General features: G+C 41.8%; 1 protein-coding gene across 4 annotated transcripts in view; it reads left to right on the plus strand.

Annotated features, from left to right (window-relative positions):
• pak1 (p21 protein (Cdc42/Rac)-activated kinase 1) overlaps window positions 1-17,108 on the plus strand; it is a 236,992-nt gene that overhangs the window by 108,958 nt on the left and 110,926 nt on the right. For all 4 annotated transcript variants that reach the window (XM_087988411.1, XM_087988413.1, XM_087988412.1 and 1 more), the window contains exon 2: window positions 12,008-12,216. In XM_087988411.1, coding sequence (XP_087844537.1) covers window positions 12,030-12,216 — 187 coding nt within the window. In that variant the 5' untranslated portion in view covers window positions 12,008-12,029. The remainder of the gene's footprint in view (window positions 1-12,007; window positions 12,217-17,108) is intronic.

A 17,108-nucleotide genomic window follows, 5' to 3' on the forward strand; every position in this document is an offset into this window, starting at 1 on the left:
GATTAGTGTCATGCAAGTGAAATGATCTACTTAACAAACCTAGATTGTTTTTCAGTCTTTCACCTTTGCGAATAAGTTACAAGTTTCGGTTCATTAATACGTAAATTCCAGAACTACTTTTAAGTCACACTCTCAAGATAACTTAAGGTCTTATTTTAAAAAAAAGACATCTCAGCTCAGTCAATGCATTAAAGTTGTGAAGTCAGAGTCTGTCTGCATGACAATCTTAAATCTGGTTCTATTTCTAAAGTAGGAATTTATAAAAAATTGTGTGCATTGACCACCTACAGGTTGTACTTTTTTTTTTGAGTGAAATAGAACGTATCTGCAAATACAAATTCACCCCGTAGACTTGTGTGTGTGCGTGCAGGAAAGAGAGAGAGAGCGAGAGTGTGTGCATCTGAGTGCACTTGAGTGTGTTTGCATGTGTGCAAGCTTGGTAAAATGTGTGTGTGTGTGGTGGGGTAACCTGTAGTGTGAAATGAACCCAAGGTCTCGGTTGAGGCCATCCCCATGGGTACCGAACTTGGCTATCAGCCTCTGCTCAGCCACTTTGTGTTGCTGCCTGTCCAGAAGTCTGCCTTGGAGGATGGTCACCCAAAGATCTGAGACTGAATCTCCCTGACCACTGAAGTGCCCTCCAACTGGGAGTGAACACCCTTGCCTGGTGATTGTTATGTGGTGTCCATTCATCTATTGTCGTAGCGTCTGCTCAGTCTCACCAATGTACCATGCCTCTGAGCAATCTTGCCTGCAGCGTATGAGTTAGACAACATTGGCTGAGTCAAATGAGTACCTGCTGCGTACGTGGTGGGTGGTGTCCCCATGTATAATGGTGGTATCCATGTCAACACTCTGACACGTCTTGCAGTGGTTGCCATGACAGGATTGTACAGTGTCGATGTTGTCCTGAAGAATGATCTGTTTAAGGTTTGGTGGTTGTTTAAAGGTGAGAAGTGGAGGTGTGGGAAAGGTCTTGGCGAAATGCTCATCCTCATTGATAATGTGTTGCAGGCTGCAAAGAACATGGCGTAGTTTGTCGGCTCCTGGGAAGTACTGGACAACGAAGGATACCCTGTCGGTTGCAACCTGTGCCTGCCTTCTGAGGAGATCATTACAGTATCTCGCTGTGGCACGTCGAAACTGGCGGTTGATGAGTTGAGCCGTGTATCCTGTTGTTATTAGGGCATCCTTGAGTACCTTCAGGTGTCAGTCACTTTCCTCCTCATCTGAACAGATCCTGTTTGTGCGAAGGATATGTCCATAGTGGATGGTTGTTTTAATATGTTTCGGGTGGAAGCTAAAGAAGTGCAGCATTGTGAGGTTTTCCGTGGGTTTGTGGTAAAATGAGGTGCTGAAGTGCCCATCCTTGATGGAGATGCATGTGTCCAAGTGAGACAGATACTGAAGAGTAGTCTGGTGAGTTTGATGGTGGGATGAAACTTGTTGAAATCACTGTGAAGTTGTTTCAGTGACTCCTTGCCATGGGTCCAGAGGAAGAAAATGTCATCAGTATATCTGGTGTATAATGTTGGTTGGAGGTCCTGTGCAGCAAAGAAGTCTTGTTCAAACCTGTGTATGAAATTGTGGCATATTGGGGTGCAAATTTGGTCACCATGGCTGTTCCGTATGTCTGGATGAAGAACTGGTTGTCAAAGATGGTTGAGATTGAGGCAAATGAGTTGTAGGATGGTGCTCAGAGATTGGCAGTTGTTGGTATCGGTGTTGAGGCTGTTGCCCCGATGCCATCATCGTGGCGGATGCAGGTGTAGAATGCTGAAATTTCCATTATGACGAGGAATGTTCCTGGTTTGACTGGTCTGTGGGTGCTGAGTTTCTGTAAGAAGAAATCTATAGTGTCGTGACAGAAACTGGGGTCCCTTATACAATGGATTTCAAGATGCCTTTGACATAGCCAGAGAAGTTTGGAATATGAGGTTAATTAAGATCTAAAAGGCATTACTTTGAGAGTTAGTGGAATCAGAGTGGTGGGGGTGCCGATGGGTGGATGGCGGGCTGTCTTGTCTCTTCTCTCTTAATTATTTTAAATCTGTGATCTCTGAGACCGGTGTTTCTAGCCTACCAGTCAGACCAAAAACTAGGAACAGGAGTAGGCCATTCAACTCTTCAAGTCTGCTGTGCCATCCAGTGTGATCATCCAACTCTGTATTGTGTTCCAACTTCCTCTCCATACCTTTTTGATTCCTTGAACCGTAAGGACTATGTCTAACTCCTTCTTGAAAATATTCAGTATTTTGGCATCAACTATTTTCTGTGACAAAGTTCCACTGGCTCACTACTTTCTGGATGAAGAAATTCCTCCTCATCTCAGTCCTAAACAGGCTACCCTGTATCTTTGGATTGTTACCCTTCACTCCACAGTCATCGGAAACATTCTTCCTATGTTTGCCCTGTCCAGTTGTTAGAATTTGATAGATTTCTGCGTGATCCCTCTTCATTCTTCAAAATGCCAGTGAATATAGTCCTAAACAATCCACTGTCTCTTCATAAGTCAGTCCTGCTATCCCAGGATTCAGTCTGGTAAACTTTTGCTACATTCCCTCCATAGCTAGAGATCCATCTTTTGGCAAGGAGATGGAAACAAACTCAATACTCCAGGTGTGGTCTCATCAAGGTCCTGTATAATTGCAGCAAGTCATTCCTGATCATGTCCTCGAATACTCTTGTGATGAAGGCCAATATACCTTTTGCCACTTCCACTGCCTGCTGCACCTGTATGCTTACTTTCAGTTACTGATGTACACGAACACCCAGGTCCCATTGTATATTTCCCCCTCTTAATTTATAGCCATTTAGATGATGATCTGCCTTCCTGAGTTTGCTTCCAAAGTGGGTAACCTCACATTTGTCCACGTTACACTTCATCTGTCATGCATTTTCCCATTCACTCAACTTGTCCAAACCACAGTGAAGCATCTCTACATCCTCTTCACAGCTCACTGTCCCACTCGGCTTTGTGTCATCTGCAAACTTGGGGTGAAGTAAGAGATCCTCCTTACTTTTATCAAAATCCCTGCAATTTCAAGGTAGGTAACCCTCCCTGTTTTAAGGAGAGTAAACCCAGCTTAACTAGTATCTCTATCTAGCTGAAGCCACTCATTTCTAGTATCACACAGACAGAACCATCTCTAGAGTCTTAACATTCTTCTTAAAATGTGAGTCCAAGGCTGATATGTGGTACTCCCACTGAGGTCCAATAAGACCTTTGTAAAGTTCTCACTCCTACTTTGTTCCATTTCTTTCTAATTTATCTGTGGTAGAGAAGTGCATGTATTGAGGATATCTTGAGTTCTTGATAACTGAAGAAGAAAACAGCAATGATGTCCTAGTTTATCTCCCCTAAAGTGCTTTTCTGTGGTGTTACTATGATTAAACAGAGCCAGATCTTGGACGTGAGCTAGGTTCACACTGACCCCTTGGGCAACACAGATCTGAGACTTGAAAATGCATTCTTTTTGTCCAAATTAAGTTGAGCCCAAGTGTTTTCTGACTTGACTCCCCAAAGCCTGTGTCTACCATCTGCAAGGTTCAAGTCAGAAGTGTAATGGAATACTCCCCACTTGTATGGAGGATTGTAGTTCCAACAACACTCGAAGCTTCACACCAGTGATTGTAATGAGGTCAGCCAGGTGGATCTCATGGCATATGAGTTTCCTGAATTGGGGCTGTTAACCTGGTCCAATCAGGGAGCCCTGGCTGACTGATATAAACAAGAGTGATAAAGGTTCTGTTCACTGACAGCTGGCTCTGAGGAAGCCAGATCAGTGTCAAGGATGATGCATGTGGAAATAAAGAGTAACTTGGTGATGGGATTCCGACCTCTGTGGTATTATTTCAGACACCATCCAGAACAAAGCTGCCTGCTTGATTGGCACAACATCCACTCCCTCCACCACCAATGCTCAGTAGTAGCAGTGTGTACTATCTCCAAGATGTTCTGCAGAAATTCATGGAACATCCTCAGATAGCACCTTTCGAATTCAGACCCACTTCCATCTCGAAGGACAAGGACAATAGATACATGGGTACATCATCATTTCCAAGTTCCCTTCTGAGCTACTCAACATCTTAACTTGGAAATATATCACCATTCCTTTACAGTCACTAGGTCATAATCCTGGAGCTCCATCCCTAATGGTGTTGTGGATGTGCCTATATTATGTGAACTGTAGCCGTTCAAGATGGTAGTTCACAATCACCTCCTCAAGCACAATTAGGGATGGGTAATAAATACGGCCAGCCAGAGACACCCATGTCCCAGGCACCAATTGGGACCCAAAGCAATGATGAGCCTGTACATTGACATTTTCTGTAAAAAGCAAGAGAGGAATGTTGGCCACGTGAAATACTGATAGGGAATGCTGGAGATACTTGGCCTGTGAGATCACTCTATTCTGCTAACAGGACATCAACTTCAAATACTAATTCTGTTTCTCTCTCCCTAACCTACTGAGTTTTTTGTTCTTTTTGTTTGTTTGTCTCCAATTTAACATTTAACTTTCAATGTATTACTTTAATTTTAAGCATCATTCATGCACATTGCAATGCAGTATGTTTACTCGGGGAAGCTTTTCCATTTTAATGGGACTTGAATTTGTACCAGGAAAAAATTGAAACAAAAATACAGAGCAGCTCTGTGAGGAGAGATTGAATAATAATACAGATGGGTGAATCACTTCTGAATTCAGTGTGCTCCGTTTTGAGGTCCATGTCGACCGTAATTTGTTCAACAGATGGATTCAGTGGGTAGATGTAAAAGGTCAAGCAGATTTAAGGTTGTGTGGGTAACTTGCTTGTAACCAAAGTTCCTTTAGATCATCCCTCCAAAGCAGAAGAAACTCTATTCCGTTATGCCCAATTTCATTGTAGCATTGGGTGGCTCAGTGGTTAGTACTGTTGCCTCTCAGCGCCAGGGACCTGGGTTCAATTCCACCCTGTGGCGACTGTCTGTGTGGAGTTTGCACATTCTCTCCATGTCTGCGTGGGTTTCCTCTGGGTGCTCTTGTTTCCTCCCACAGTCCAAAGATGTGCAGGTCAGGTGAATTGGCCATGCTAAATTGCCCACCGTGTTAGGTGCATTAGTCAAAGGGAAATGGGTCTGGGTGGGTTACTCTTCGGAAGGTCGGTGTGAACTTGTTGGGCTGAAGGGCCTGTTTCCATACTGTAGGGAATCAAATCTAATCATAACTTGAGCTTTCTGAGCTTTATGAGACTAGATAGAATAAATGTGGGTGGCTTTGTTAGTGAACAGTCTGAAGATACTGTCACAGCATTGCACAGCCCTGGATGGTTTAAGTATGACATTTTTTAATTGTCCCATGGACTGTTACTAATAAATCTATTAACGATGGACTATCGTGGGAACTTTTTCAGAAAGCTCTGGTTTAATCTCTTTGCAGCAGACCGGAGCCAGGAGGATGGGGACAAGTGTTTTATTTAATTAAAGTGAAATCAATTTAGTGGAAATGTGATGTGATCCTTAGTGCCATAAATAGCAGACTGAGTAACTTTCCTGACTAGGTTGCTGAAACTATGATCTACTGGTGTATCATGCAAAATGAAAATGTTCACAAATTGTGCCTGTGTTGGCATTTTTGGTGCAGCTATCTAATTAATCCCAGTCTTCAATTCTTCTTTCTCAACCCCCTGAACAGAATTTAGATAAATACTTGAAGTGGGGAAAAAAAAATTAAAGTTACACTTGAATCTGCTACCTCACTCTTTCAGGCAATGTTTTCCAAATCACAAAATCTCATTTTGTTTATGCCATCTCTGTTTTTGTTCCTCTGTTCCTGACTTGAGGAAAAAAAATAGATTATTAAAGTGTACTGTCTGACTTGATGTCAGATAATTTTAAAATGGCTAACTGTTGTGATGAACAGGCTATTTGGCCACAATCAGGTGACAGTAGACCAATTCATTTGTTTTTTCTGAGTGATGCTGGGAGGCAAGGTGGCTCAGTGGACAGCACTTGCACTCTCAATTCCACTCTTGGGTGATTAGGTAGAGTTTGCACGTTCTCCTGGTGTTAGGTGGATTGGCCATGCTAAATTGTCCAGGGATGTGTCGGCTAGGTCGGTTAGCCATAAGAAATGCAGGGTACAGGGATAGGGTAGGGGTGGTTCTGAATGGGATGCTCTTCAGAGGGTGGTGTGCACTTGGGCTGAATGGCCTGCTTCCACACTGTTGGGATTCTATGATTCTATGAAATATCAGGATAGCTCCCCAGTTCTTCACAAAAGTGCCTTCTGCCCAAGTGGGTAGTGGGCACCTGAAGTGCTGTCACCTTAATTGGTGCAGCACTTTCTGTATATTGTGCTGTGCCAACTTAGCTTTTTGTGTTCATGTTCCTGTCTAAGGTAATGAAGGGGTGAATTGACTATGCCCATCTAATTGATGTTCTCCACCATACAGATGATGATGAGGCATTCTACTCTAGCTTTTGGAGGGAGCGATGTCTCTGTACCAACTCCCTAAGGTGCCAGATAATTATTCCTGGCACAACATACAGTCGTTGTATTTAATGCTATCATGCAATGAACTCTGTTGTTATCCAAAGACAATGCCTGTTTTGTAGATATTCTTGAGTGATGTATCCTCCACCCCCAGTAAGTAGATAGGTCCAAAAGGAAGCCAAGATAAAAGAGCATGAATGGCAGTGAACTAGCTCAAATAACCCTTCCGGGAACATACTGGTATGGGTGAAAAACACTACAAGCTGTTTGCCGTCTGGGAAATTATTATCTGTGTCGCTGGAGTGTGAATTAGTCCAACAGTCTTTTGACTTTGAAGATGTGCTTGTGGTCTTGTTTTTAGTGCTTTTTCTCCCCCTTCAGTTTGCATTATTTTGAAATCATGGTCTCATCTCCAACAGCAACTCTCCCACACCATGCCACTGCCATTTTTTTGTCCTGTTTTTGTCAGGTATATTCTCTCCAAGCGGTAAATGAACTACCTCTGCCATTACATAAAAGGAAGTCCTCAGATGCAAAGCATTGCATTTTGGATTTAGATTGATGTGCAATTTTATATGGTTGTGTACCGTACCTGTGTAACATTTCTGCTTTGTTATCACCTGTGACTCGGTGTGTAGTATCTCTGAGTCAGAAGGTGAAGAGTTTTTTAAGTCCTAATCAAGAGACCTGCAAGTACGAATGTAGGCTGATACTCCAGTGGAGTGCTCCCTTGTCAGAAGTGCCATTTTTTCAGATAAATGTATTCAATCAAGACCTTGTCCACCTCATTTAGATGGACATTAAAAGGTTTCCTGGAGCTAGTTTGGAGATCAAAAAAAGCTCTCCCTGCTGTTCTGACAAATATTAGTCTCTCAACTACCATAATTTAAAACAGTTGATCTAATCTTTGAGTGTATGGTGGCTTATGGAGCACATTTTAGAGGTGGTTGTTCCTGCAGCAGTGATGTGGAGGTGCCAGTGTTGGACTGGAGTAGACAAAGTCAGAAGTCACACATCACCAGGTTATAGTCCAACAGGTTTATTTGAAAACGCTAGCTTTCGGAGCTCTGCTCCTTCATTAGGGTGCTAGTGAGAAAGGAAGACCTTAAACATGGAATTTGTGAGGAAAAGATCAAAGGGTCATATAACTCATGCGAATGAATTGAACACACGTAAGATGGCTCTTAAATCTTTAATCAGTTAGAATGGAAGTGTAGGTTTTAATTGATTAATATGCAAATCCCAGAATTTCTTTCAAGTCACTGTCCAGAGATAACTCAAGGTGTTACCAATATAAAGGAGGCGACCTCTCCGGTCAGATGATGCATTTTAGGTGTGAGGTCTTGTTTGGATTCTGTCTGTGTCTCAACTTGGAGTCAGACCTCCTGCAGCAGAACAGTGACTACAATTCAAATGTTCACTGTTAGTTTTTGAGCACTTTTGGGACATCTGGAGGTAATGTAACACTCTCTATATAAGTGCAAGCTCTTCCTTCCTTTCTACATCATTTCTCAAATCATAGACTTTCGCTGCACAGAAGGAAAGCATCTGACCCGTTATGGTTGTGATCATTCTCTGAAAATTGTTTCGACTTAACCAAATTCCCTGTCTTCTCATCATTCATTGAGTTTCTTCTTCAAAAGCTTGTTCTCTTCACTTAAACAGATTTTCCTTCTGACACTCTTTCTTATGAGGCATTCCACATCTTGACAGTTATTTTCACAAAAAAATTCTTCTAAATTCTCCCTTTGTTCTCTTGGTGATAATTTTAAATTAATTTGGATCATTGGAATCTCTTCTGGGGTAGAAGTGACCTGTACAAGAAGGACAGATTGCACCTGAATTGGAAGGGGGCTAATATACTGACAGGGAGATTTGCTACAGCTGCTCGGGAGGATTTAAACTATTAAGGTGGGGGGGTGGGACCCAGGGAGATAATGAGGAAAGAGATCAATCTGAGACTGCTACAGTTGAGAAAAGAAACGAGTCAAACAGGGCAGGCAGGGACAAAGCAGAGAACAAGGGAGGACTGATAAGTTAAACTGCATTTATTTCAATGCAAGGGGCCTAACAGGGAAGGCAGGTGAACTCAGGGCATGGTTAGGAACATGGGACTGGTATATCATAGCAATTACAGAAACATGGCTCGGGGATGGACAGGACTAGCAGCTTAATGTTCCAGGATACAAATGCTACAGGAAGGATAGAAAGGGAGGCAAGAGAGGAGGGGGAGTGGCATTTTTAATAAGGGATGGCATTACAGCTGTACTGAAGGAGGATATTCCCAGAAATACATCCAGGGTGGAACTAAGAAATAAGGAAGGGATGATCACCTTATTGGGATTGTATTATAGACCCCCGAATAGTTAGAGGGAAATTGAGAAACACATTTGTAAGGAGATCTGGGTTATCTGTAAGAATAATAGGGTGGTTATGGTAGGGGATTTTAACTTTCCAAACATCGACTGGGACTGCCATAGTGTAAAGGGTTTAGATGGAGAAGAATTTAAGTGTGTACAAGAAAACTTTCTGATTCAGTATGTGGATGTACCTACGAGAGAAGGTGCAAAACTTGATCTAATCTTGGGAAATAAGGCAGGGCAGGTGACTGAGGTGTCAGTGGGGGAGCACTTTGGGACCCGCGACCATACTTTTATTAGTTTTAAAATAGTGATGGAAAAGGATAGACCAGATCTAAAAGTTGAAGTTCTAAATTGGAGAAAGGCCAATTTTTACGGTATTAGGCAAGAACTTTCGAAAGCTGATTGGGGGCAGATGTTCGCAGGTAAAGGGACGGCTGGAAAATGGGAAGCCTTCAGAAATGTGATTACGAGGGTCCAGAGACAGTATATTCCTGTTAAGGTGAAAGGTAAGGCTGATAGGTATGGGGAATGCTGGATGACTAAAAAAATTGAGGGTTTGGTTAAGAAAAAGAAGGAAGCATACATCAGGCATGGACAGGAGAGATCGAGTGGATCCTTAGAGAATAAAGGCAGTAGGAGTATACTTAAGAGGGAAACCAGGGAGGCAACAAGGGGACATGAGCTTTGGCAAATAGAGTTAAAGAGAATCCAAAGGGTTTTACAAATACATTAAGGACAAAAGGGTAACTAGGGAGAGAATAGGGCCCCTCAAAGTTCAGCAAGGCGGCCTTTGTGTGGAACCGCAGAAAATGGGAGAGATACTAAATGAATATTTTGCATTAGTGGAAAAGGACATGGAAGGTAGAGAATGTAGGGAAATAGATGGTGACGTGTTGCAAAATGTCCATATTACAGAGGAGGAAGTGCTGGCTGTCTAGAAATGCATAAAGGTAGATAAATCCCCAGGACCTGACCAGGTATATCCTCAAACCCTGTGGGAAGCTAGGGAAGTGATTGCTGGGTCCTTTGCTGAGATGTTTGTATCATCGATAGTCACAGGTGAGGTGCCGGAAGACTTGGCTGACGTGGTGCCACTGTGTAAGAAAGGTGACAAGGACAAGCCAGGGAACTATAGACCAGTGAGCCTGATGTCGGTGGTGGGCATGTTGTTTGAGGGACCGGATGTACGTGTGTTTGGAAAGGCAAGGACTGATTAGGGATAGTCAACATGGCTTTGTGCATGGGAAATCATGTCTCACAAACTTGATTGAGTTTTTTTGAAGAAGAAGTAACCCAGAGGATTGATGAAGGTAGAGCAGCGGACCTGATCTATTTGGACTTAAGTAAGGCATTTGACAAGGTTAGATCTCATGGAATACAGGGAGAACTAGCCATTTGGATACAGAACTGGCTCAAAGGTAGACATCAGAGGTGGTGGTGGAGGTTGGTTTTCAGACTGGAGGCCTATGACCAGTGGAGTGCCACAAGAATGGGTGCTGGGTCCACTACTTTTCATCATTTGTATAAATGATTTGAATGTGAACATAAGAGGTACAGTTCATAGGTTTGCAGATGACACCAAAATTGGAGGTGTAGTGGACAGCGAAGAGGGTTACCTCAGATTACAACAGGATCTGGACCAGATGGGCCAATGGGCTGAGAAGTGGCAGATGGAGTTTAATTCAGATAAATGTGAGGTGCTGCATTTTAGGAAAGCAAATCTTAGCAGGACTTCTACACTTAATGGTAGGGTCCTAGGGAGTGTTGCTGAACAAAGAGACCTTGGAGTGCAGGTTCATAGCTCCTTGAAAGTGGAGTCGCAGGTAGATAGGGTAGTGAAGAAGGCATTTGGTATGCTTTCCTTTATTGGTCAGAATATTGAGTACACAAGATGGGAGGTCATGTTGTGGCTGTACAGGTCATTGGTTAGGCCACTTTTGGAATATTGCGTGCAGTTATGGTCTCCTTCCTATTGGAAGGATAATGTGAAACTTGAAAGGGTTCAGAAAAGATTTACAAGGATGTTGCCAGGGTTGGAGGATTTGAGCTATAGGGAGATGTTGAACAGGCTGGGGCTTTTTTCCCTGGAGCGTCGGAGGCTGAGGGGTGACCTTATAGAGGTTAATAAAATCATGAGGGGTGTGGATAGGATAAATAGACAAAGTCTCTTCCCTGGGGTCAGGGAGTTCAGAACTAGAGGGCATAGGTTTAGGGTGAGAGTGGAAAGATATATAAGAGACCCAAGGGGCAATTTTTTCATGCAGTGGGTGGTACGTGTATGGAATGAGCTGCCAGAGGAAGTGGTGCAGGCTGGTACTTTTGCAACATTTAAAAGGCATCAGGATGAGTATATGAATAGGAAGGGTTTGGAGGGATATGAGCTGGGTATTGGCAGGGGGAACTAGATTGGGTTGGGATATCTGGTTGGCATGGATGAGTTGGACCGAAGGGTCAGTTTCCATGCTGTACATGTCTATGACTCTATGACTCTGACTTGCTGACTCGCCAAGCCGTGGCAGTAGATTTTCTAAATTGACTCTAGTGTCAATCATTTTTCTTGCACAAAGAGAAAGATTTGATTTTTTAATGTATTAATGGCTTGGAACTGATCTTGTCTACTCTTTGGTGTAATTCAGCACAAATTTGCCATTACAATGTGTTAAATTGAAGTATTTTTCAAATGCATTTTATTTAAGAGTCTCATGGTTGTTGGAGAATGGAACATTCCCTTCTGCCAAACTAATTCAAATTCAAATTCAAAGTCCTAGAGTTATATATGGTGGAGACAGAGATGGTTGGGTAGGGAGTTTTCAAAAAAAAACATTGAGGCCACTTACCCAATATCTAGTGTGGTGGTCATGTTACTAGACTGCCACCAAGCAGATATAAAATAAGTACTTCAGACACGATTCAGGTATGGTAAAGTGAACCAAGTGAAAATTATTCAAGTTTGTTGTCAAAGTTTACACAGGGTGTAATGCTGTTTATTCTGAATTGAAATTCTTTACCTCTTTCTTTCTCTCTCTCTGTCTCTCTCTGTCTCTCTCTGTCTCTCTCTCTCAGTTTGTCTCCTGTCCCCCCTTCTCTCTTCCGCTCTCTCTATCCCTCTTTTATTTGGGGAGGAAAAGCAATCCTAAATCTCCAACCTTGCTGTCTTTGTTTTCACAGTGATAGGTAGTGGCAACTGAAGATGTCAGATAATGGTGAAGTGGAAGACAAGCCTCCAGCTCCGCCCATGAGGAACACCAGCACCATGATTGGTGGGGGCAGCAAAGACCCTGGGAACCTAAACCATGGCTCCAAACCACTTCCCTTGGCTCCTGAAGAAAAGAAAAGGAAAGACAGGCTCAGGTTCTTCCCTGGAGCAGGAGACAAAAGTAACTAAGTTCTGTTTATTTACTTTCTAAACATTTTTATTTGTATTGTATTTTGCGAAAACACCGTTTTGGAATTTTGTTTTTTTTCCAGCTTACGTGAATTTTCTGTTTTATTATACTGAATTTGTTGTGGTACGCAAGGGTAGTGAGACAAGTTACACTGTATCTAAGGTAAAAACAAGGACTGCAGATGCTGGAAACCAGAGTCCAGATTAGAGTGGTGCTGGAAAAGCACAGCAGGTCAGGCAGCATCTGAGGAGCAGGAAAATCGACGTTTCTGGCAAAAGCCCTCCATCAGGAATAGAGGGCTTTTGCCCGAAATGTTGAATTTCCTGCTCCTCGGATGCTGCCTGACTTGCTGTGCTTTTCCAGCACCACTCTAATCTGCACTGTATCTAACTAATTTCTTCAACATGAACAAGAGTAGTCCATTCCTTTTGCTCCTAGCTGCTCCATTTCCCAGCAACAATTTGGAGATATTATATGCTATGGTGAAGGACTCTGAGATTCAGTCCTTCTGGAGTGGGAATAAATTAGGTGGAGTTGTATTCAATTTGATTATGACTGACCAGGCATTTTGATTCCATTTACTCAACTTTCTTCAAGTCTTTACTCATCTCAGTCCTGAAAGTACCAATTGATTACCAGTGCCCCAAACCTCTAGATTTCATTGTCCTTTTGTGTGATGTTTCCTTCAGAAAGACTCTTGTTCTCATTTTAATGTTGGTTCTTTGCTCTTTACTAGTAGAGTGAAGGTTTCCTGTCTTTATCCTATTGAATCCTTTTAGTACTTTGAGCAACCTCATTGGATTGCTCTTCAAAACATTAATATATGAGAGAATACAAACCAAGTTTATGCAATTGTGCTGGTTTGATTCAGATTAAGTACCATAAACCAAGTTATAAAGAATAAGAATGTTCAGACACTGTGTCCATCAGTCCAACTCCTGCCAACTCTCCTCTCAATAATGCCGAATACCTCATTAGCCTATTAATGCTATTTGTTAAGAGTGACCTTACAAGGTATTTCACCATCGTCATATTTTTTAATGAACACATTGCAATTGATTTGATTTATCGTTACTTTTTGCCTGGATACAGTGAAAAGTTGTTTTGTGTGCAGTACAGGCAGATCATACCATGCAAAGAACATAAGGCTGATTGAACAGGGCACGGGATACGAAATTAAGTCATATAGAACTGGGGCTGGTTGGTTTTCCCTCTGTTGAATGAGCTTGGGGATCTGGATCCCAATGTGAATGGGTGAATACAAAATCCTCTGTTTAAAGCAGTTAAATTATTCACAACAGTAATGCAGAGTCTTGCTATAGACACTCCATGCTTGACGTCCCACTTGAAGCACAAAGAACCTAGATTTGACAAAAATTCCTATGCAGTTCTCAACTCATTGCTCTATTACAACATAGTGGAAGACCAGTCCCACCTGGGAATCATATCCCTGGCCATCCCCAGCCCCACATCCCTGAGAGAGGAAGACCCAAGATCGTGAAAGAGAAAATAAATATATAAGTTTGCAAGGTTTTTGTTGCTCAATTTTGATACCAATTAGAAGTAGCTTGTTTCTGAACTTTTTGATTGAAAAGCTGTAAAATGCGTGCAGTGCCATTGCAATTACAAAAGCATATTCTTATCCATCCACCTTTACCCTGCCTTGAAAACAAAACTTTACACCAACTCAGAAAAGAGTGGGGAAAATTTGAATGAGACATTAAATCAAAAGAAAAAAGAATATGCTTTTGAATGGGATAAGCATTTTTTGTTTTAGGAAGTGATTGCAGCAATATTGAAACCATTTTTATCCTCTGGGGGCTTGCATAACTCCACAATGGGAACAAAAGTATAGGCTTTTTTTTGTCATTATAGATGAAGTCATAAGACCATGAGACATTGCAGCTTGATGGCGCAAGGAGTACTGTATTCAAAACTAATTTCATAATGTGTATTGATTATTGCTTGCCATAGAACAAACCCTTTGTTTTTTGTAACTCTGTTTCAAATTGTCCTGACTTTATTTGATCAATTCCTGCTGCTGCAGTCACTGATTTTCTGAACTTTTGTCTCCTGTTCTTTCTAAGCTCCAAATATGCACATGATCCTCTTTGTGTCTCCTACTCATTCTTGCCAATGCTGTAAAGTTTGTATTCTTTCTTCAAGTACTCTTTCCATCGTTAAGGCTGAAGTTTATAACACTTAAACATTGATTCATCGAACTACTACACAAATTAGTTTGTTTCTCTTTCTTTTTTCAATCTTCATGGATCACAACTCGCTGCCCATTATAGATGTGATGTATAAAAGCTAAATAACTGGTAGCAATTGGCTCAACTTCAAAGGTTATTGGTTTTTGCATAGTATGCTGGTGTTCCTCATTGATATATCAGAATGTACACTGATGCAGTGATTATTACCAGATCAGCCAGATGGACCCCAGAAAATGGGTTCCCTGATGAGGCTGTTCATCCAGTCCAAATCAGGGAGCCCTGGCTGACAGATAAGAACAAGGGTGTCAGGCTCTGAGAGAGCTGTATCAGTGTCAAGGACTCTCCATGTATAAATAAAGGGTGACTTGGCGATGGAATACTGGCCTCTGTGGAGTTATTTCAATCTGTATTGGAAGTTTTCCCAATCTTCATGTTCCTGGAACTGTCCAATGGGATGTAGTACATGGAATGAATCACTTAAAGGGGTATTGGGAAGGGAGAAAGTTCTCCATGGATTTCCTAATAGCTGAGCCATTGCTGCAGAGATCAGGGGCCTATTTCTCTTGCCCATCCCATCTGCCGATCGTGGAAAACTTTGAAGGAAGTTAATGGTTTTTGCTATGCAACTATGATGGCAGTTAGAATCTTTCGCTCTAGCTTCTCGTTTGAGAGCCACTATAATAATCTTTGTACAGTACTGGGTAGGATTTTTTGATTAGCGTGATTGCTAACCAATCAATTGGCAGTGTGCTCTGTGGACATTTTATGATTTAATATTCATAGTAATTTGCGCATCTTTTCCAACTAGTTGCTAAGACGTTTTTGCAAAGTAAAGATTGATTTGTGCTTGGATACAGATCCTGCAGTGGATCAATGCAGAAAAATGAACCAGGCACCAGAAATTCTAGTTTCTTAATTTGGCTTTCTCTTCCTAGCCCAGGTTTTTTTGAAGAAGCTCAATAACATAAGAATCGCAGTTATTCTGTAATTTGCTGCAGCTTTGTGTGTTATATGTTGATTAATTTGGGAAGTCTTATGTACATTTAGCACCAGGGGTGAAAATGAAAGTTTTGCATATGCTGTGCCATTCACCATCTTGCTGCTTCAGCATTATCCGATATTATCTGCTCGGTTTCTTAGTGCTGTCTAACCTGTACAGCCAAATGTGAACATTAAATGAAATGTGTCAGTTTATAAACTGGTCTTTTAGGTAGATCGAGAAATTGAGAATGCAGGGATGGGTGGATGGAAGAAAGCTGAAACAGTTAGATAGGAATATGCAGTAGATCTGGCAGGAGGTTAACATTTCAGAAGGGGACTCTGTCATTTGCGTTGGTCTTTGGATTCTGTTTCTCTTCTGTTTCCTTCGGGTCTTTTAAGGTAAACGAAGCCCAGATCCTTATTTAAGTTAAAAAGTTGCCCGGTCTCTGATATCTTGATAACATTCATAGCAGGTGCAAGAAAACAGAAATAGAGTCGTCTTTTTTTTTTCAATCTAGATTATTATTACCCCAAAATGGTCTCCAAAGCATACTACAAGCTTTCAGAAGGCCTTACATAAGATCCCAAGAAAACAATTTACAACTTTTGAGTTAAGCTACAGTGTTGTTGCTTTTTGCATATCTTTCTTTTTAGTACTTTTTCCACCGAGAGTGGAAATTTAGTTACTTAACTGAAGTTGTACTGTCAGCAGATGGGACAGAGAAAGTGGTTTGGGAAAATGAATAAAAAGAAAATCCAAGATGCATGCTAAAATCTATTGTCAAATGACTGTGTATTTTGGAACTCGAGCATTTGTTTGTTCACTGGTCAAGCAGGACTAATGCTACATGAGATTTCTGTAAGGGGGTCTGTGCCACTCTGATCACTGCACAACAGCAGAGCCAAATTTCGGGCCCATCTGAACATTATTATCATGTACTGCAGATCAAATACTGTCAAATACTCCAGGTATCCTTCCTGAAGAAACTATGTTCTGCACCTGTCTCTCTGCTGACCCGAGATTTTGAGCAAACACTTCCTCAGTGATTAACTTGACAAGTAGAACGTGACCTGTCGTAATGTTGATGGCATCTTGCTTGTGGCCACAGATAGGATTGCCTGTTGATCACCTTGTCATGTATTACTTTGTACAAATCCCTTAAAAAAAATACTAATTACTAATGCTTCCATAAAAGCACCCTTATTCAGGTACTCACCTGCCCTGCCGGACATCTGCTGTTTCTACCAGAGTATGAAAATCATACTGGATGTGCTGAGGGAGGGCTGCACTGTTGGAGGTGCTATCTTTTGGCTGACTCCTTAAGTAAATAGATGGGGCATTGGTTTGTGCAGGTGAAAAAGATTCCAATGCACAATTTGGATGACAAGCCGATGAGTCATCCCCAGGGTGTTGGCCAATATTTATCCTCTATCAATATCCCAAAATAAGAGTGGACATCCTTCTCACTAACGTATTCCTGTTTGTGGGAGCTTGCTGCATGAGTATTAGCTGCAATGCTTCCTGTATTGTAACAAGACTACATTTTAAAAAAAACTAAACTGGCTTTGAACTGGAAGACTTCCTTGACCTTTTTTGGGCTGTGTTTTAAAGAGGAAGATTCCTGCTAATCCCGGTATCGGTGCTTGGAGAATCCTAGATTTCACATACAGGCTCTTGTGGAGACCGAG

Source organism: Chiloscyllium plagiosum, unplaced genomic scaffold (assembly GCF_037043375.1).
Source record: "Chiloscyllium plagiosum isolate Xiang-an unplaced genomic scaffold, Cpla_swu_hap1 HiC_scaffold_6, whole genome shotgun sequence".
Taxonomy (NCBI): domain Eukaryota; kingdom Metazoa; phylum Chordata; class Chondrichthyes; order Orectolobiformes; family Hemiscylliidae; genus Chiloscyllium; species Chiloscyllium plagiosum.